Raw genomic sequence first — 22465 nt, 5'->3', positions numbered from 1 at the left:
CAGGAGGTGCTCAAGAGGTAAGTGCTCCCCATTACAACATCCTTTTAGAACACTGAAGCTTCAGTTATCTGTCTTCTAGCAGATAAGCTCTGCCCTCTTGAGAGTCAAGAACTGCTTCTACAAAAGGGATTCTCTATGTAGGAGGCAGAAGGGATTTTTTTCATATTTATCAAGAATTCTAACCACTTAAATATGTGTAATGTATATCTTTGAAAAGGGCATCTTTTTATGAGGTTTTGATGAGCCAATTATCTAAATAAGGGTAAATGAAAAACTCTGCTGTCTTAAAAGAGTCTCTACCACAGATAGGCACTTTGTAAATCACCCAGGGGCAGCAGACAGGCCAAAGGGTAGGACTTTGTATTTGGAAATGTTCTTGTCCAACCATGAAAGGGAGATACCTGCAGTGACTTGGTCTGATAGAGATAGGGAAGCATACATCCTTTGGATCAAGAGCTACAAACTAATCTAAAGAGGTAAAGGAGGATATATTGGATACTAGAGTCAACATGCAGAAACTGAATCTTCTAATAAAAGCATTGAACTTTGTAAGATCTAATATCAGATGAATCTTTCCATAGGCGCCAACTCCATGGGTGCTCTGGGGCTGGAGCATCCTTGGGGAAAAATTAGCAGATGCTCCGCACCCACCAGCAGCTAAGCTCCCCCCTCCTTGCCTCCTTCTCCCCCCCGAAGCGCACCGCATCCCTGCTCTTCCCCCTTCCTCCCAGCGCTTCCCGCCCCCCTACTACCTAACAGTTGTTTGGCGGTGCTTAGGACTTTCCGGGAGGGTGAGGGAGGAGCGGGGACACAGCACGCTCAGGGGAGGAGGCAGAGAAGAGGCAGGACAGGGGCGGGGTGGGGCAGGGGTGGAATGGAAGTGGGGCGAGAGCGGTGCAGGGGTGGGAAGAGGTGGGGTAGGGGTGGGGCCGGGGGTAGGGGGCGGGGTCAAGCACCCACCGGGCAGATACCAGAAAATATCTGGAGTAGAATCCCTGACCTCTGAATTCCCTTGGAACCTCCTCTATTGCTCAAGCTTCTACAAGGGGCTGAATCTCTGATTTTAACAAGCTTTCATGAGAGAGTCCTTGAATCTGGAAGAGGGGTTTGGATGGAGGAAGTGTTTCAAACTGAATGGAATAACCATCTTTTAACAAGGCAAATACATTTTAATGGTGAAGGTAATTAACCATTGGAACAATTTACCAAGGGTTATGGCAGATTCTCCATCACAGGCAATTTTTAAATCTAATCAAGATCAGATGTTTTTCTCAGAGACTTCTTGTAGTTCAGACAGGAATTGTTTCAGAGAAGTTCTAAAGGCTGTGTTATGCAGATGGTCAGACTAGATGATCACCATGTTCCCTTTTATAGTCTCACCCTCAGAACACACAAAAATGCAGAGAGAAGAGGTGGGAGGGACACATGAGAGCTCCAACGGGCACTGAGCTGCACCTGCTGGTGCATCCCATGAGTGCAAATATACAGAGGACACTCAATAATGAATTTGTCTTCTTCATGTTTGACACAATTTTGAAATGACTGCACTCTATGATACATAGTCATAAATCACACAGGTGCCATTTTACTAGGTTACTAAGGCTTCATTCAAGTAGTCATTTTAAGGGTGCCAATCCCTGTAGCATATAGATTGAGTAGGAGGGTTAATCTATGAAAATAGTAACCTCTCAAGTTTCCCGAGGTTTCAGTAGCATAGTTGGTTATTGCACTTTCCCCTTTGAAATGTTGGCTGCCATTTCTGCAGACCTGGGTATAATCACAATTTAATTTAAAATTAGTACAGTGGTGTTATTTTAGCTCCATTCCACCTAATCAGAAAACTATTTGTTGCCGGTCAGAACTGAAGCGTACTGCCTAACCCTGCAGGACTGAAGTCAGAGTGGGGGTCTGCCATGGACTTAAATTGGTGCAGGATCAAACCCACTATGTGGAAACTTGTACAGCATTTACTTACTTTATCTGCTTTTTATCAACACTTGTAGCCTCTCCCTTTCTTAAGCACCAAATTCAACACAACAATTAATAGGAAAAAATGTAGCACAGTTTAGGAAGAATTAAAATCCACCAAAGCCTGAATGTGAAAGAGACCTAAAATAAGGTACAGGGCAAAAGCATAACTTCAGTTTTATATTGCAGCATTTCTAAAAATCCATAGTAAAACACAGGATCACAAGACACTGTAGAAAAGATAAAATAGGTTTTTAAATAACAGATGGCTTTGTAATGGTGATCATTTGAGAAATGCATGATAAGAGGCTTAAAATTATATCTATTTGGGACAACACTGGCATCCAGTGGCCAAACATATTAATTCTATATTTATGTATCATACCATACACCTGTATATTACTACACATATTTCATGTATTACTATATTTCTATCTGCATCTTTAATTTAAAGATGAATGGAACATCTTCATGCTGTTTTAAGCTGTTTTATTTACATTGTCATCACTGTGAAAGGAGAAGCACAGAACCCTGAACTCAGGTCTTCACAGGAAAGGCACTACTTCTTCAAAGACTTATGCAGGTGCTTAACTTCACGCACTGTGGCTAGTCCCATACAACAGTGTAGAATAAATATAAAACTATAAAATTAAAGTTACCTTAAGTTTGGTGAAAGAAATATGTGTTGTAAAGAAAGGCCATAATTAGCAAGTGAAAGAAAGGCCTTGAAAGTAATGAGTTATAAGGAAAGAAGGAACGAAATAGGGAGGATGTTTGCTCCAAAAAAATAATTAATAAGATAAGGGAAAGTTTCTAAAAAGATGGCTTCTGTCTGATAGGGCAACTGCAGGTTGTTTAAAATAATCTGTCTTTAAAAGACCCAAATGGATTTTTACAGAGGCTATAAAAATAAAAGACTCAATAATAATGTGTGTGGAACTGGAATCATTTCAGAGAATGCTATCATGGGATGGAGGTCCTGGACTTCTATCTCTTACCTAGCAGCCTAAATTTGGCCTCCTATCCTTCCCTATGTCATTGTTACCTACATGTACCACAAACACCGGCTCCTCCCCAGCACTACATGTATGTCTGTCAAGATGTCTCGTGAGATCTGCAATCTTCGCATCTGGCAGGCAAGTCATCATGAGGTTCTCCTGGTCATTGCAAATCCAGCTATCTATGTTTCTAATGATCAAATCCCCCATTATTATTACCCATCTCTTCCTAATAACTGGAGTTCCCTCCCCCACAGAGGTATCCTCAGTGCAAAAAGATACCACATCATCATCTGGAAGGAGGAACCCAACTATGGGATCATTTCCCTCTGCTCCACTTTGATGTTTTCCTTCCCTGAGACTTTCATCCTCCTTAACAGCACAGAGGCTGTCAGACTGGGGGTGGGACTACTCTCCTGTGTCCTGGAAAATTTCATCTATGTACCCCTCTGTCTCCCTTAGCTCCTCCAGTTCAGCCACTCTGGTCTCCAAAACCCGTACACAGTCTCTGAGGGACAGGAGCTCCTTGCATCGAATGCACACATACGCCCCCGGCCCATAAGGCAGGTAATCATACATGCTGCATTCAGTACAATAAACTCTGTTTCTGGACTTCTGCCTGCATTCTCTTTTTACTCCTGCAGCTCTTTCCTTTATTGTTGTTTTGTTTTTATAGGGAGTGTTTATTGCCTTAAGTTTAAAGATTATTAATGAAGTGTATCTAGCCCCCCCATCCCCACTCTAAACTCCTTCTCAAAACTCCCCGGTTAGCTACTCCTGGTCGCTAGCTCCTCTGGTCACTTAGGAGTGGGCTTTTTAAACCTCTGTTCTCCCTATGTAGCCCTGCCCCTGGTTAAGGGTTGACGGGTACTAAAGGGCATGGGAATCAAAGAAGCTCTCAGCCTTGCCCAGCAGGCCTCTAGCTCAGCACAAAGTCCCCCAAACAAAGAGTCCATGCTATATACTTCGGTCAAGCAGCAAACACACCACAAACATCCACACTAAGGACAACAAACTCACCCCAACTCTGAGGCTAAATAAACCTGAGGGGGTTGTGGGGATTAAAGGAAGTAACTGCAAACCCTATTTTGAGACACAGCATTCCCCTCCACAAAGCCAGCCATCTTTGTCTGCTCCCTACCCCTTACCAGCACCTAGATCTTATGCTTAATTTGTGCAGGGACTTGCCAGGGCTGAGCCTCGGCACCTCTAGGCTTGGCAGTTCATAGCCCTGGCACCTCTGGGGTTGCTGCATTGATTATGAAAGTAAAAAAATTGCTTGAGCCCCAGCACCTCCTTCATTACAAATTAAGCACTGCCCAGATCTAAGATCTGGGTAACTCTAATGCAGCCATGCAAGAGGTTTGGGGAATCCTTGCCTCCCCCTACTTCCCTGCACAGCCACTTTAGAAAGTCACAATCTAGCTCTAAATATTTAACAACTTTTCCTGAATGCACAAAAGGAAGATTTTAATCATTTAACTTCATTATTATCTGTTTTAAACTTACCAAGTGACTACGCCTCCTTGAGAGCTAGCTATGTATAAAGTTTGAAGTTTTTAAGTTCAACCATTTTGGGGGGGGGGGGGAAATTTTGGGGCCAGGTCTTCAGCTGGCGTAAAACATCTTAGCTTCATTGACTTCAATTGAACTATGACAGCTTTCACAAGTTGAGGAGCTGGTATTATTATTTCTCTCTACATATTTATAGATACAATTTTTCTCCATTTACCTAATAAAAACATCTGAACATAGTTTGTTCAAACACTCCAAAAACAGTTATGTCACCTGAGGGCTGAGATCAAACATGCAAAGTTCCAGCACACCAGCGACTTCCCATTTGATATTCCCAGCTTCCCCAACATCATTACATGCCGTAGAAAAACATTTGCCTCTTAGGACTGCTGCAGTAAATCACCCTTACTGCTACCATCATGTAAGAGAAATGTGAGATAAGAATGACACCTCTAGCTTTTTGAATTATAAAAAGTCCAGCTCTTTCTGTAATTCTGGGGAAAAAAATCTGATAGGTAAAGACTGCTGTTAGGGTGCAATTAAACATCAATTTGTTGTTTTATTTTTCCATTTAGATACTTGCAAAGTGGTAATTCTGCATGCGATACAGCATATTGGCACAAATACCTCACCTCTTGTGCTTCGTGGGCTATTAGCTGTTCCATTAACATCTTCCGTCGTCTCTTTTCTCGTTGCTCCCGGGCAAAACTGTCTTCCTCTAGACGTTTTTGAATTTTTCTTATATATTCATCATCTGAATAAGTGCTCAACAATTCAGTAGTTGTCTGGGCTGTGGTGTCTGGAGCTGTTGTGTCTAACTCCTGTATCTGGAAGGTGTCCTGTACATTGCTAAGAAAATACATGTTGAACATCAAAAGAATGGCTACTTTGAGAGGTGTTGTCAATGTGGATTCCACTCTTGGTGCACATGAACCACATGCACATGAGTTTGGATTATTTTGGCCACCAGTGTCAGTTAGGTCCACACCTGCACCCTAAATGTCCTTGTGTCCCCCATTTGAGGGCTTAGCAGGCCCAACCATTCCCTGGCCAGTAAAGAATCCCAGAGGATTAGTACTACACAGGATTGGGGAAGGAGTGTGGGTTATGGAATCAAAATGGAAAACACGTCTCAAAGAACCACCATTTACTGTAAGGCTAGTAACCATTCTTTTTTCTTCGAGTGATTGTCCACATGGATTCCACTCTTGGTGACTAACAAGCAGTTGTCTACTTGGAGGTGGGTAGTAGGGGACTTACTTAAACAGTGAATGCATGACAGCCCTACCAAAGAGGATCAGTCTCAAAGAGTCTACCAAACAGTAGTATCTTGTAAATGTAGTGTCCATTAGCTGCCCTACAGATTTCAGAATTAAGGACATTCTTCAAACAGGCAGCAGAGGCTACCTGAGATCTAGTGGACTTGGTACATCCTGTCAGCTCACTTGAATGTGGCCAAATGGATGCTGGTGTGTGCTACAGGTCTTTTGAGGTTCCAACCATCCTTTGTTTACAGGCATGGTGAGCCTGCCAGGTATACAGGGGTACATGATGTCCAAGGGTTTGTGAGGTTTCGCCTGCACCACTTCTGATCTGAGCCTGCTGGGCTCTGATTGGCTGCTTCCATGTAGCCTCTCTAGGCAGGCCTAGAGGACCCATCTTCACAGCCCTTTCCTAAGCGCAGTATAGTAGGACCACAGGGCTTGTATAGCTAAAGTCTCTGCCAGGAGGAATAAGGCTGATAAGATATGAGTACTAGGGCGAGGGACTGACAGCGGGGGAGAAATACCAAGAAGGATGTTCCCTGTGAAACCTAGGTTGTTTCCTACCATAGACAGATACCTCTCCAGAGACGCTTCCTGATTTCCATCGTGCTATCTAAGGAAGAAGAGTAGGGTGGGAAGGGGAGCAGTTTCTATTATACCCACTGGGTTCAAAGAAAAAGGACTACACGAGGGAGGGGCCATCCTGTCAGGAGCTCCCTGGCTTTGTTGTGCTTTCCTTAACTGGTAGGGGGTGAATTGGTACTAAAGATACCTCCTTAACTTTCTGTGGCTAGTAGGCTTAGTTCTCACCACCCTAAACCTTTCAAGGAAAGTAGACTCTGGTACTGGGCCCAAAAATAAATCACTCATACCATATGTGCCATGGATACCAACATAGTAGGTATTGATACACTGGGCACTGAGGAACATGCTTCCAAGGTTGCCTATACAGTACCATAGGATTTGTACTGAGAGAGATAGGGCCTGCAGGTTTAGTGGGTACTGCCAGCACTCTTAACAGTTAGTACTGGGGTGCTAGAGGGACCATCTCAGGCTATTTTCTGCTCCTGCACTATTGAGCCTGAGACTACTAAGACTTCTAAGTCTTGTGTCTCAACTCAGAAGGTGACCTATTCTTCGGCTCAGCTCAGGAGTAGTGCTTCTTCCTACCCTATCAGAGGTCACTGAAGCAAGGAAGCGGCAGATGACTGGGGCCTCTTGGTCGTTTAGCTTTGGGTGGAATCTTGACTCAACCGGGGGCTCATGGAGAAAGACTGACTGAGGTCGAACTGCCTCCCTCCTTTTGGTGTCCAAGGAGGCTTACATATAGTACACCAAAAGGAACAATTTTAGGAAGACTTCTCTCACTTTTTGAGTCTGTTTAGAGAAGAAGTGATATATGGTGCATTGTTCAGGAATACGTCCCTCTCTTAAACAAAATAGGCACCTAGAGTGTCTATTGTTAAGTGGCACTGAAGCTTCACATCAGACACAGGTCTTAAACCCCAGAGATTTTGCTTCTGCCATTTTGCTAGTGCCCACGAATACAGGTGCATGAATGATGCATCTGAAGAAGTAGTGAGGTTTTTTACCCACAAAAGCTTATGCCCAAATAAATCTGTTAGTCTTTAAGGTGCCACCGGACTCCTTGTTGTTTTTGTGGATACAGACTAACACGGCTACCCCGAGACTTGACACGAATACAGGGTGATTCTAGCTGAAAACCAAAACCTGACTACAATAAGATTTTTTATTATTATTATTTGTGTTGCCAATGGGCAGCAAGACTAACAATTAACCCTAAATTCACACAATGTGCAGAGAAGCAGGTGCACACTGCAGGTTTTCCATCTTGCTCCCAAAGGTGCTAAAAAAGAACTGATGGACGGTTGGGACACTCAGTTCTTCATAACCTCCGGGGCGAGGGCATGGAGGGAGCAGGCAGGGCCCAACAGACCCTGCTGGCCAAAAGAACCTGGTCTTGTGTGCCTGGGATGCATGAACACCGAGTGGAATCCTTGTGGATTAATCACTTGAAGTTTACATACTGTTTTACAGTGAAAAAGTTGCTGCCTCCCTGCTCTGCCCCTTCCACTCTGGTCACCAGCAGTAATATCAAGGCAAAAGACAAAGATCTTTGCTGCCCTGAAACTGGCTGCTGCTGCCTCCTCCCTGATGGGCCAGTTGCCCCTAAGTTCTGACTTTGGGGAACGAGCTTTTATCATCTCTTTGAAACCAGTATGTTGTTTTTGTAAGTCTGTTTGCTTTTTTAAAATAGGCAGAGTGCCTATATCTTTAGTGGGTTGGCAGGGCCGGCTCCAGGCACCAGCTTACCAAGCAAGTGCTTGGGGCGGCCACTCCGGAGAGGGGCGGCACGTCCAGCTGTTCGGCGGCAATTCGGCGGACGGTCCCTCACTCCTGCTCGGAGCGAAGGACCTTCCGCCGAATTGCCGCCGCAGATCGCAATTGCGATCGCAGCTTTTTTTGTTTTGTTTTTTGTTTTTTTTGTTTTTGTTTGGCTGCTTGGGGCGGCCAAAACCCTGGAGCCGGCCCTGTGGGTTGGGAGTGGAATTAATTAAAAGAGAAAATATTCTGCTTAATATATACAGTGCAGCTTTAATTTATGTTGGTTTTATCGTATAGCTGTTCAAGTGGTGTGTTATGTGTTTGAGAGGTATTTTATGTTTCCTCAATCTAAAACCCATACCAGAAAAATGTAAGCATCCCAAGCAAAAAGGCACTGAGTGGCTCTTGAAGCCACTTTATATTATTTTCAGTCTCCTGCTAAAGCACAGGTGAGGCATACCAACAGCAGGAGTCTTTCTTCCAGGGCTTCTTGATGCCCATTACAAACAGTTTCTCAGCCAGACAAATCATCTGCTGTTTCTATTTTATTCTGTTCTATTCTACATAGGTTCTTGTACTTGTGCTCATCATGGCAATATCTGAGCACCTGCTTCTATAGCTATTTTATGTAGGCATTAAGGTTCTAGCAATATGAAATTGGAAGCTCCTTGCATGGCCAAATTAGAGGAAGAAGTTCATGTTGAAAAACATCTTCAGATGACTAGTGTGAAATACAGTGATTAAAATCAAGAATTAGATAGCCTGAAACAGCTCTCCTCTGTCTTAATTACACAAAAAGTTGTTCTCCGGTGAAAAATATAAGTTTTGGAAAAAATCAACTAAAAATTAAAAATGGGATACTCATGTGCATAAAATATCGCATAAGTATGAAATCTGGAAACATGAATCTTAATCTATCACGTTTAAGGAATTCTTCGCCCAAGAAAACAGGGGGAACTAATGGATAAATTAGCTGAACTCATCCCTGTACCCTAATGCATGTGAGCAGTCTCATTGACTTCACTGGGACTACTCACATTTGCAAAGTTAAACACATACTTAAGTGTTTGCAGGATCAGAACTTCAGTGAGGCAAGAGTTCATGTACACTCATAAGTAGCCCTACCTCATTCAAGCCCCAATTGTCCACAGACTTACACACACACTTACTTACTTGAAGCTGATGTAAAGTTAAGTGTGTGTGTAAGTCTGTGCAGGATTGAGGCTTCAATGTAGACAGTGAAAGATCTCAGTCTTTATGCATCTTCACACATAATGCACAGTGACAACAGGACATTGTAAGATTGTTAATACAACTACTTTTTTTTAAACTCAGTATGAATACATGATGTATATGATATTTTAAACTCTTACCAGTTGGCCAAAACAAAACAGATTATCACAGTATCATGGGAAGGCACATGTCCAATTTACAGATTACTTGTGTACAAACATTAAGTTTCTACTCTAAAGCTTTTTGAGAGAAAAAATGTGGGCTACTTTTAAAAAAAAATGTACTCAAACTTTCCAAACATTCATTGAGACAAGACCTGGAAAACACGAGCCTAAAAAGGAGAAAGTTTGAGAAAGTTATAAGCAACTGAGAAAGGCTCTTTAGGGATATTAATGTCTCTTTGTCTGACTGCAAAATTTAAAAGTAGAAAATGAGGTATACTTTAAAATAAAAATGAAAAACAGTTGGTAGGGGGTGAACAGTTCCATTAATAAAACCACAAAACTAGTGGATATTTCTTTTTTTTTCCCCCAGTGACTACAGTTTCATTGATGTTAACTTGGTGCAAACATTACCTGTCAGTGACTTGGGTGCTACTAGAAGTAGGGCTCTCTTTCCTCATAAACTTCTCAAACTTCTTAATTTCCATGTATACATCCTAGAGAAACAGCACAGACATTTCAATTGTCTTACCTTCCCTAAAACCACAAAAGATGGATTCAACTATTAACCATTTGTATTTGTACTGTAACTATTATACAGAGAATTTTTAATGTAATTTAATGCCTTAGAATGAATTATATTGAGAACATATTACGTATCAGCTAGTCCAGGGTGACAGAAGACAAGCTCCTACATACTCACTTCACTGCATTTTCCTCTTTTCCTACATACAAGTCAACCCATTGTAAAGACAGCATCTGGAGCTTTGCAGTCTTCCATTCTGCACAATATGATTTGCTAGACTACTGAGTAAAGTCAGTTCAAGCCCTGTGAAGAGTTCATTCAGGGTTTTTTAAGTATACTGTTCTTTGCCAAGTATGTTGTAATTTGGATTCAGTAGCCCAAATTTTGTCTTATTTTACACCCTGTGTAACCCAACTCATTTGGTAAATTCCAAAAGAGAATAGGACTAACTAAATTATCTCTCTTCTCCCCCCTCCCCCCACCTTCAAAGTTCTCAACTAGATCTGGTTGTACAGAATGTGAGTCAGGGTAAAATTTGGCCCACTTAGTTCTAAGTACAACATGATCCAAATTTCTAAATGGGAAGCATTCTCCAAAAAGCTTTAAATGTATTACATACAGTAGTGTAACATAAGAGAATCCAGCAAAAGTACCTTCAGTCTTCCTTGCTTTGATATGAGACAGCTACCAGTTTTAAATCTTACTAGTGTTTTTGTTGTCAATGGCACTTTTATATAGCATATTGTAAAAGAGTTAATAAATTACAATGCAGAAGTACAACAGTCACAAATCATAAGGAAATGACTAAGGGCTTGATACAACTTCCATTAAAGTCGACAGGAATTTTTCCACTGACTTCAATGTGGCTAGAGTGGATCCTAAAATATTACCAAGGATTAATTTAAGGCCTGGTTCTGTACTACTTACTCTGGAAGAACTCTCATTGATGTCAATGGGAGATTTTCCTAAGTAAAGTAGGCAGGTTCAAGCCCTTAGAGGTTACTGGGCCAGACTCACTACTGCATTAGGCCAGTTTTATGCTGATGTAATTGTTGAAATCAGTTAAATCAACAGTGCCATTTGGTATGCATATCATCTCTAACAGTAGATTTCTACTATGAGTTTGCTTGCTTTGCAAAATTTAGTGTTACTAAAACGTAAAGTAATAAAGTTAACACTTACCTCTGCTTCTTTTTTCTTTTTTAACAATTTTTGGGCTTCAATAGCTTTCAAGGTACGGTTTAGTGGTGGTTTTGGAATCTGTATAATAGCTGCTTGAATCCTGGCCATTATTTCATTTTGTCTCCTTCTTCCTTTACGATGCTGAACATCCAGTATAAATCTGTTCAGTTACTTGAATGTATGTAAAATATACTATACAAGTATTGTAATTCACCCATAGAATAATTCTTATAAGCAGAAAGTACTTGAACAAACAAGTTCCAATCTTGCATATAGTGCTATAAAAACTTATGATTAAACCATTTTTCAAAAAGTAGAACATTTAAAAAAATGAAATCAAGAAGCCCATCTCTATATGTTGTGTATAATTAAGTCTTAATGACTGTATTTTGAGTTCTCCTGATTTGTCGGTCCCCTATATGCATGTGAAACAATCTTTTCTTTGGGCCAAAAACTGATCTTGTAAACTAACTTTCTAACTGATCAACAGTCATAGCAACATCCTAGCACACTATGGCTTTGCATGTGGTTGGTCCATGTTGGGAGAGGGAGGTATACTATTCAAACAGCAGTATCAGAAGGTGTATGTCTTCACAATGCATAATGCCTCCTGGGGCTGGTAGCGGTGGAGAATAGTACACAAAGAAATGTCCCTTGGTATGTTCCTCCAAAGATGCATTGAGGACTCTCATTATGCAGCTTTACTGGTGTACTGGGATCAGGGTCTTCACCTCATCCCCTCCTTGTGCAGATAGGCACCCCCAGCAGCTTGTAGCACTGCCAACCCTGCACTCCCAAGTGCTCACAGCCACAAGTCTTCCCTCCCCACCACTCTGAGGGTGCACTACTCTGTGGCCCTTCCCCATTTTGTGCCACCACAGAGGAGAGGGATAGACCTCAGTGTCACACTACTTTTATTTACTCAACTCCATTACAGATAATACCAGTGTGCCTCCACAAAACATGATTACTGATCTGTCAGATGGAGGATTTTTTAATAATCAAAATTTGTAATATGTATATTTTTAAAATTAAAAACTGGTAATATAATAATTAAAGACTTTCTTGTTTCACTGACAATTGCATGTGTTTACATTTCCCTTTTTTCATTTCTCTTCTTTCTCTGAGGGAAAGTTGCACGGACCCTCACCATTTTTCCTATGTCTCCTCTGCTTTTTTGCAGTTTTTTTTGTCTCTTCTACTTTCCCCTTCCACCATCCTTTGTCCTCTCTCTCAAAAGGCTTTTAACATTAAATTGGATAAAATAATAAAAGCTGAATCTGAAATTAATACTCCTCATTCAGCAATTGATTGATAAAGGACTGAAGAACTGCATCCCCCAATGATATTGAAGTGCTGCTCTGAATTGAGGGAAAACAGTACGTTGAAAGGCTTCCTATTCTCTTCTAAAATTTACTTTTTTTCCTCTTTAGAAGCAACAAGTAACCCAAGTGACATCTCTGAGTAGCATTTCAAATACAGTCAAGCACCAATTCTCTGGTGCCTTTTTGATCAATTGTTGAAGCTATCTTCAGATCCAAGCTTTTGGCCATCAATTGTGAATATAAAGCAGGAAAGAGGTGAAGCTGCACCAGTGGGTCAGGAGGTGGGAAAGATACCAAAGTGTCACCATCAAGCAGACTACAGTAGATTAGGTATACCTGGGTAAGAGTTTGAGGTTGGGTGGAAAAAGCAATTTACCTCCTAAGATTAAACAAAAAAGTCAACCCCAAAAGGGAGCATTATATCAAAGATAAGAGAAGCGTGTTTTTATTTTAAAGGTATTTTAAATGTCATTTACATATTTTGGCGAAGAATATTTAGATGGGTAAGGATAGTTTACTTTCTTTTCTTATTTTTCTTATACTGATAAGACCCACTTTATAATCATAGTAAGACTCTTCACGTTGTGTGTCATATTTGGATATTACAACTTTTCATGTGATTGTGGCATTTGCCCTTTATCCTTATTCCTAACAATCCACTTCTGTCATGGCAATATACAAACACACCAAACACTTTATTGTCCTGATGTATGTAAATATTAATATTTTAAGTGATTTATAAAATACTATTGGTTACACAGCCACATCTTTATGTTTGTCAAGAGTGTTACACTTTTTTCTGCTTTTCCATCAATATGTATGTGTGGAGCAATATAAAGGGAATTAATGGCTTCAACAGGACTAATAAAACACTTAAAGCTTACATAAGTAAACATCTGCAGGATTGGATTCTTGGTATGAAAAAATAAATTGGCTTTTCACCTTTTCAATGTCTTGGGCTCTTTGCTCCTCCTGGATTTTTTGAACTTTCTGTTGTTCTGCAAACTGTATACGAGCTATTTTATTTTCCATGTGCTTAGATTTCATTTCAAAATGCTCTGAAACCTGCTGCAGTCTCAAGTCAGTCTGCCGTGGCATTAGGTTTCTAAGACGCTATGATGAAATAATGTTTCAAGATATCTCAGAGTTAGAAACAGTAACACAAACATTAGATTTAACCAGTTAAACAGTAACACAAACATTACATTTAACCACTTAAACATTAAACTACTGTACCTCCAAAACTCAAAACTGTCCTAAAGGGACATTTAAGAAAATACTTTTGAATAGGCACTTCCCATATACTGATGTTCGCAGAACAACAGCTAGATATACAGGAATTTTTTTATTTTATTTTTTTCAGAAAAATTGCCGGATTTGCTGAAATTGATGTAGAGAGTTGTAAATTACAGGATGGCAAATGGTATTTGAACAGATGAATTCAGTCAGTTGCAGGAAATGCTGAATCAGGTGTTCCTTGTTACTGTAGCTGCACCTCTTTTCCCTTTTGGTTTGTGCTATCCACATACAACCTCCTGGTGAAGGGATATTATGGCTGCTCCCACTCTCCTTGAGGATCATTCTGCCAGTGGAGAACTATGTCTGATTTTGTGCCACCAAACAGCGTATAAACAAGGGATAAATTTGATTCACAACATACAGCTTATTCGAAATTGCTCACCCTCATGTGGCCTGCTCTCAGAGAGCACTACTAATGAGATCAGGGAGTGTGTACTCTGGCAGGACCTACACCGCTAACCCTCTTCTCAGTCTTCTGCTCTTTGCGCAATTTCAGCATGCAAACTGTACTGCCGAGAAGAATAAGATGGCAGCTGCTGTAAAACTACTGGCCTGTGCTGTTATTTCCTTTGAGGCAATAAAGAAGCCTGGGGAAGAAAGTAGGCAACAAATGGAAAGAGGCAAAGCAAGGAAACAGAGAATCTTGAAGCTGATTGGCCTGCGTATGAATCAATGAAGGGGATGGAAAACTAAGCATCTGTCACAGACGCTTCAGATAGGTACTCTATGTCAAACAAAAAGTTGAGTTAAATGAGCTGAATGTTTTTGGATTTTTTTTGTTACCCAAAAGGTATATGTAAATGTGCTGCATTTTAGTCTGTTGATTATCTAGTGATGTATATGACAAACTTAATTAACCTACCTCTCGATACAACTCACTCTCAATGCCCTGGAGCTTTGCAGGTGCTGCAGGTCTCATTGCTTCCATGGCTACTCCTGTGAGCCCCGCCTTTTTCTTTTTTTCTAGGGCAACATACAGTTGATACAAAAGCTTGGTTGCAGCCCCATGCTGTTCAGTCATGATATTTTGGGCCTCATTTTGGTCAAACCGCACACCAAGGAGTTGAAGTGTTGGTTCCAGGCGAGAAAAATTGTTAAGTTTAGAGTTTGCGACCCTATATGTTTAAAAAAACAAAACTATATGTAGTATGGTATTTTGCTATTATAAAGTATTATACATACTGCAAAGTACTTCATCATAGAGTTTATTTTCATAGATCTTAAGGCCAGAAGGGACCATTAGAAACACTACCTGAATGTCCAACTTGCTGCAGTAAGCACTGTGATGATATATACCACTATATCAGGTTATAAGGAAAAAAACTGACTCTGAATAAGAGTTAAAAGTAGGTTGTAATGTGCATGGTAAATACAAAAATAATGAATTATTCATTGATACACACTCAAAAGAAACAATTCAAAATATTCAATATATTCAAAATTTTTTGATTTAAACAAAACCCTTTCATTAATCTAGGTAGCTGTAGGAGAGAATGCAGGCAGAAGCCCAGCAGCAGAATGGGGGCTATCCAGTTTATTGCGCTGAATGCAGCATGTATGATTACCTGCCCTGTGGGTGGGTGGCGTATGTGTGCATTCAGTGCGAGGAGCTCCTGACCCTCAGAGACCGCGTTCGGGCTTTGGAGGCCAGGGTGGCAGAACTGGAGGAGCTAAGGGAGGCAGAAAGGTATGTTGATGAGGCTTTCCGGGACACTGTAGATTTGTCCCACCTCTGGTCAGACAGTCCCTGCGTTGTTGAGGAGGATGAAAGGCCCAGGGAAGTAGAGCAGTCAATGGAAGCAGAGGGAAACCTTCCCATAGTTGGGACCCTCCTTCCAGATGCTGTTGGGGTATCCTCTCACACTGAGGTTACCTCTCCGGGGGAGGGAACTCCAGTTGCTAGGAAAAGGCAGGTGTTAGTAATGGGAGATTCAATCATTAGAAGCATAGATAGCTGGGTTTGTGATGACCGGGAGAACACCATATGCTGACTTGCCTGCCTGGTGCGAAGTTTGCGGATCTCTCAAGGCATCTAGATAGACTTATGTATAGTGCTGGGGAGGAGCCGGTGGTCGTGGTACATGTAGGTACCAATGACATAGGGAAGGGTAGGAGAGAGGTCCTGGAGGCCAAATTTAGGCAGCTACGGAAGAGATTGAAATCCAGGACATCTATGGGAGGATTCTCCAGGGAGCATTCTCAGGCCTGGTCTACACTAGGCGTTTATGTCGAATTTAGCACCGTTAAATCGAATTAACCCTGCACCCGTCCACACCACGAGGCTATTTAGTTCGACATAGAGGGCTCTTAAATTCGACTTCTGTACTCCTCCCCAACGAGGGGAGTAGCGCTAAATTCGACATGGCCATATCGAATTAGGCTTGGTGTGGATGGAAATCGACGGTAATAGCTCTGGGAGCTATCCCACAGTGCACCACTCTGTTGACGCTCTGGACAGCAGTCCGAGCTCGGATGCTCTGACCAGCCACACAGGAAAAGCCCCGGGAAAATTTGAATTCCTTTTCCTGTCTGGGCAGTTTGAATCTCATTTCCTGTTTGGACAGCGTGGCGAGCTCAGCAGCACTGGCAACGATGCAGAGCTCTCCAGCCGAGATGGCCGTGCAATCCCAGAATAGAAAGAGGGCCCCAGCATGGACTGATCGGGAAGTCTTGGATCTCATCGCTGTGTGGGGCGATGAGTCCGTGCTTTCTGAGCTGCGCTCCAAAAGACGGAACGCAAAGATCTATGAGAAGATCTCTAAAGCCATGGCAGAGAGAGGATACAGCCGGGATGCAACGCAGTGCCGCGTGAAAATCAAGGAGCTGAGACAAGGCTACCAGAAGACCAAAGAGGCAAACGGACGCTCCGGATCCCAGCCCCACACATCCCGTTTCTACGAGGCACTGCATTCCATCCTTGGTGCGGCCGCCACCACTACCCCACCACTGACCGTGGACTCTGAGGATGGGATATTGTCCACGGCCGGTTCCTCGGACATATTAGCGGACGTGGAAGATGAGGAAGGAGATGAGGAGGACGAGGCAGTCGGCAGCGCTTACCAAGCTGATTTCCCCGACAGCCAGGAGCTCTTCATCACCCTTACAGAGATCCCCTACCAACCCTCCCCAGCATGTAACCCGGACACAGATTCAGGGGAAGGATCAAGCGGTAAGTGCTTTAAACATATAAACCTTTATTTTTTACAAAACTTGAATATTAATACTAATTACAATCTTTGATTCATGATTTCTTCCCCCTGGGCGCTTAAATAATCAGTAACAACTATTTATAAAAAAATCAAACAGTGTCCGGTTGTGCATGATTGTGCTGCCCAAGCTGCTCCACTCTTTTGTCCCTGCTACTGCAGCTATATGAAAATCCTGTCTATATGTCCGGGGATAGAGCAATAGTCCTCCACGGACATCTCCACAAAGCTCTCCTGCAAGTAATGGGATAGCCTGTTCATCAGGTTCCTGGGGAGAGCGGCTTTACTTGGTCCTCCAAAGTACGAGACGTTCCCGCGCCAGGAGACAAGCAGGTACTCTGGAATCAGTGCCTTGCATATCATGGCGGCATAGGGCCCCGGTCTCTGCATGCTTTCTCGAAGCATCCTTTGGATCTCGGTGTCCGGGATCCTCATCAGAGTAATGTCGCTCATGACAACCTGCTTTGAATTAGGTAGGGGACTGTTAGTATTGGGACTGCTTGCAACAAGTTCCTTTACAGAACTGTGACCGCTGGTTTACAGCCACGCGGTGGGGGCAGGAGAGGGTCAGCATCCAGGGATCTTTCCCTGGCACATCCGCGAGGGGGTGGGACAGGGCCAGAGTTCTTGCTTGGCCGATTGCTGGCAGCAGAGACTGGCAGTGCTTTCAATGTGAAAGGTGGCCAGTGGTACTCCTAAAGTTTTAATCTGCAACAAGTCTACGGCTTACCATCTTTGCCTGCTACAGAGAGTACCGTGTCCTGCCCCGGTTCCCAGATCGGCAGTGCAAAAGCCCAGGCACTGAAGGCGAGGTTCGAAAATTCGACCTTGTCCTCAGTGCGCATGTGATAGGTGTGGTTCATGGTCTTGTTCACAGAGAAAGACTAGGTTCTTGTGAATCAAGGTTCTTGATTCACAACTACATTTATCTTTCGGAGGAATTCACTGCCTTTTCCTCATTCCCACAGCCACATCTGCAACTGTCTCCCAACCCAGCCTGGAATCACACTCCCAGAGGCTAGCGCACATTAGGCGGAGGAAGAAGACGACGCGAGAGGACATCTTCTCTGAACTTATGGGCTGCTCCCGAGCCCAGGCAGCACAGCATAACCAGTGGAGGGAGAATTTGTCCCAAATGCACCGGACACACATGGAACGTGAGGAGAGGTGGCGGCAGGAAGACCAGCAGGCGACTCAAACGTTGCTTGGACTTCTGAGGGAGCAAACGGACACGCTCCGGCGCCTTGTTGATGTTCTGCAGGAACGGAGGCAGGAGGACAGAGCCCCGCTGCAGTCTATCAGTAACCGCACTCCCCCGCCACCAAGTCCCATACCCCCCTTGCCCAAAGTCCAAAGAAGGAGGGGCGGAAGAGTCCGTGAAAACTCTCACTCCACCCCTGCAGACTGCTCAAGCACCAGAAGGCTGTCATTCCCCAAAATTTGAAAAGTCCTTTCCTGGCCGCCTCAAGCAAGCCCCCGTCCAAGTTTCACCCCCCAGTTTCATGTGTGGTTGTTAATAAAAAATACGTTTTTGTTCATTACTGTTTCAGTCATGCTGTTTTGAGGGAGAGTCTGTCTGCAGGGGGGGAAGGGGCTTGGTAATTGGACAGGACAGTCACCTTTAGCAGGCTACAGAGGCGGGGGCAGGTCCAGCAGCAGGGCACATACACAGTGCAGTGACTAGTTACCCTGGTCAGTCTGGGAGGTGGTTTTCATGTTCTGTGCGTGGGGGGGGGGGTTGCTCTGTGACTTTGTGGCGGGGGAGGGCAGTTACAGATGTTATGCAGCGGTCCTTGTCCTGGATCACAGAGCCACGCAGCAGGGGATCTGTAACCCTCCTCCCCCTGCCATAAAGTCACATAGCCCCCACATACACGCAGTCCCGCTCAGGAGGGCTGGCAGGCTCCGTTGAAACAACCAGTCCGCCACTGCGAATCCTGTCATTCCTGGAGTTTAGAAGGATCATTTGCATCAGTACACTACACCCGCTCCCCACCACAGTCTGCGTCCCAGGTTTAAAACATTCCCGCGAAAACAGTAATAAAGACAACGGTGTTCATTAACAAAATAAAACTGAATTTATTTTTTTGGAAGGGGGTGGAGGGGGTCTGTAACTGGAGAGGATAGTCATCCTTAACTGGGTAAAGAAACGGGGGCAGGTTCAGCTTCTCTGTACAGAAACTTAAAAGTCACTGGTCACCCTGCTCACTGTGGAACCAGGCTTTCAAAGCCTCCCGGATGCACAGCGCGTCCCTCTGTGCTCTTCTAATCGCCCGGCTGTCTGGCTGGGCGTAATCAGATGCCAGGCTATTTGCCTCAACCTCCCACCCCGCCATAAAGGTCTCCCCCTTGCTCTCACACAGATTGTGGAGCACACAGCAAGCAGCTATAACAATGGGGATATTGGTTTCGCTGAGATCACAGCGAGCGAGTAAGCTTCTCCATCTCCCCTTGAGATGTCCAAAAGCACACTCCACCACCATTCTGCACTTGCTCAGCCGGTAGTTGAAGAGTTCTTTTTCAGAGTCCAGGGCGCCAGTGTAGGGCTTCATGAGCCAGGGCATTAGCGGGTAGGCTGGGTCCCCAAGGATCACTGTAGGCATCTCCACATCCCCAAGAGTTATTTTGTGGTCCGGGAAGTAAATACCTTCCTGCAGCCGTCTAAACAGACCAGAGTTCCTGAAGACGCGAGCGTCATGAACCTTGCCCGGCCATCCAACGTTGATGTTGGTAAAACGTCCCCTATGGTCCACCAGTGCTTGCAGCACCATTGAAAAGTAGCCCTTTCGGTTGATGTACTGGCTGGCCTGGTGGTCCGGTCCCAGGATAGGGATGTGAGTTCCATCTATAGCCCCACCGCAGTTTGGGAATCCCATCGCGGCGAAGCCATCTATGATGACCTCCACATTTCCCAGGGTCACTACCTTTGAGAGCAGTACCTTGACGATTGCGTTGGCTACTTGCATCACAACAACCCCCACGGTAGATTTGCCCACGCCAAACTGGTTCGCGACAGACCGGTAGCTGTCCGGCGTTGCAAGCTTCCAGAGGGCTATGGCCACTCGCTTCTGGACAGTCAGGGCTGCTCGCATCCGGGTGTCATTGCGCTTCAGGGCAGGGGACAGCAACTCACAAAGTTCCAGGAAAGTCCCCTTCCGCATGCGAAAGTTTCGCAGCCACTGGGATTCGTCCCAGACCTGCAGCACTATGCGGTCCCACCAGTCAGTGCTTGTTTCCCGTGCCCAGAATCGCCGTTCCACAACATCCAGATGACCCATTGTCACCGTGATGTCCTCGGAGCTGGGTCCCGTGCTTTGTGAGAGATCTGTGCCCCTCTCAGAGTTCAGGCCCTCACCGCGGTGCCGTAGCCTCCTCGCCTGGTTCATCTGCATCTGCCTCTGGGAAAGGTGGATGATAACCTGCGTGGCGTTGACAAGTGCCACAACTGCAGCGATGGTCGCAGCGGGATCCATGCTCGCAGTGCTGTGGCGTCCACACTGTCACTGACCCGAAAAGTGCGCGAACTGATTTCCCGCCCGCGCTTTCAGGGAGGGAGGGAGGGCGGTATTGACAGACGGATGACGACAATTACCCAAAAGCACCCTCGACCCTTTTTTTTTTACCCAGAAGGCATTGGCGGCTCGACCCAGAATTCCAATGGGCAGCGGGGACTGCGGGAACTGTGGGATAGCTGCCCACAGTGCACCGCTTCCAATGTCGACGCTTTCCCCGTTAGTGTGGACTCACAAAGTCGAATTACTGTCCTTAGTGTGGACACACAAGTTCGACTTTGCAATATCGATTCCACATATTCAATTTAAGTGAAATCGAAATACCCTCGTAGTGTAGACATACCCTCAGAAATGCTCCCAGTTCCAGGCGCAGGGCCAGGTAGGCAGGCAAAGCTTCAGAGTCTCAATGCGTGGATGAGACGATGGTGTAGAGAGGAGGGGTTTTGATTTATTAGGAACTGGGGAAACTTTTGGGATAGGGGGAGCCTATACAGGAGGGATGGGCTCCACCTAAACCAAAGTGGAACCAGACTGCTGGCACTTAACATTAAAAAGGTTGCAGAGCAGTTTTTAAACTAAGAGATGGGGGAAAGCCGACTGCTGCAGAGGAGAATGTGGATCGGACAGAGATTTCTCTTAGAGGAGAGTCTATTGATAGAGATTCTCTAGGTTTTAGTCAGGAGGAGATGATGGAAGAGGATAAAGTAGGGGCCAGATCAGAGAAGAAACATTCACATAAAAAAGAATCCGACACATCAGAAAAGGGCAGACAAATAGTGACAAGTTTTTAAAGTGCTTGTACACAAATGCTAGAAGTCTAAATAATAAGATGGGTGAATTAGAGTGCCTCGTGTTAAAGGAGGATATTGATATAAAAGGCATCACAGAAACCTGGTGGAATGAGAACAGTCAATGGGACACAATGATTCCAGGGTACAAAATATATCGGAAGGACAGAACAGGTTGTGAGGGGTGGGGGGGTTGGAAGGGGAGGGAGTGGCACTATACGGGAAAGAAAATGTAGAATCAAATGAAGTAAAAATCTTAAGTGAATCCACATGTTCCATAGAATCTCTATGGATAGTAATTTCATGCTCTAATAAGAATATAACATTAGGGATCTATTATCGACCACCTCACCAGGACAGTGATAGTGATGATGAAATGCTAGGGGAGATTAGAAAGGCTATCAAAATAAAGAACTCAGTAATAGTGGGGGATTTCAATTATCCCCATATTGACTGGGAACATGTCACCTCACGACGAAATGCAGAGACAAAATCTCTCGATACTTTAAATGACTGCTTCTTGGAGCAGCTGGTACAGGAACCCACAAAGGGAGAGGCAACTCTAGATTTAGTCCTGAGTGGAGCGCAGGATCTGGTCCAAGAGGTAACTATAACAGGACCGCTTGGAAATAGTGACCATAATATAATAACATTTAACATTCCTGTGGTGGGAAGAACGCCTCAACAGCCCAACACTGTGGCATTTAACTTCAGAAAGGGGAACTATGCAAAAACAAGGGGGTTAGTTAAACAGAAATTAAAAGGTACAGTGACTAAAGTGAAATCCCTGCAAGCTGCATGGACACTTCTCAAAGACACCATAATAGAGGCCCAACTTAAATGTGTACCCCAAATTAAAAAACACAGTAAAGGAACTAAAAAGAGCCACCGTGGCTTAACAACCATGTAAAAGAAGCAGTGGGAGATAAAAAGGCATCTTTTAAAATGTGGAAGTCAAATCCTAGTGAGGTAAATAGAAAGGAGCATAAACACTGCCAAATTAAGTGTAAAAATGTAATAAGAAAAGCCAAAAAGGAGTTTGAAGAACAGCTAGCCAAAAACTCAAAAGGTAATAACAAAATGTTTAAGTATATCAGAAGCAGGAAGCCTTCTAAACAACCAGTAGGGCCCCTGGACGATC

General features: G+C 43.9%; 1 protein-coding gene across 1 annotated transcript in view; it reads right to left on the bottom strand.

Annotated features, from left to right (window-relative positions):
• Positions 1–22465, bottom strand: part of SPEF2 (sperm flagellar 2) — a 109509-nt gene that overhangs the window by 81513 nt on the left and 5531 nt on the right. Inside the window, exons 3-7 of the mRNA XM_065406801.1 lie at positions 14681–14933; positions 13462–13632; positions 11195–11335; positions 9901–9983; positions 5114–5330 (exon numbers count right to left, since the gene is read on the bottom strand). Of these exons, the coding sequence (XP_065262873.1) occupies positions 5114–5330; positions 9901–9983; positions 11195–11335; positions 13462–13632; positions 14681–14933 (865 nt within the window). The remainder of the gene's footprint in view (positions 1–5113; positions 5331–9900; positions 9984–11194; positions 11336–13461; positions 13633–14680; positions 14934–22465) is intronic.

This window comes from Emys orbicularis, chromosome 6, assembly GCF_028017835.1.
Source record: "Emys orbicularis isolate rEmyOrb1 chromosome 6, rEmyOrb1.hap1, whole genome shotgun sequence".
Lineage (NCBI taxonomy): Eukaryota > Metazoa > Chordata > Testudines > Emydidae > Emys > Emys orbicularis.
Note: the sequence above shows the minus strand (reverse complement) of the source record. Positions and strands in the feature narration are given on the sequence as shown.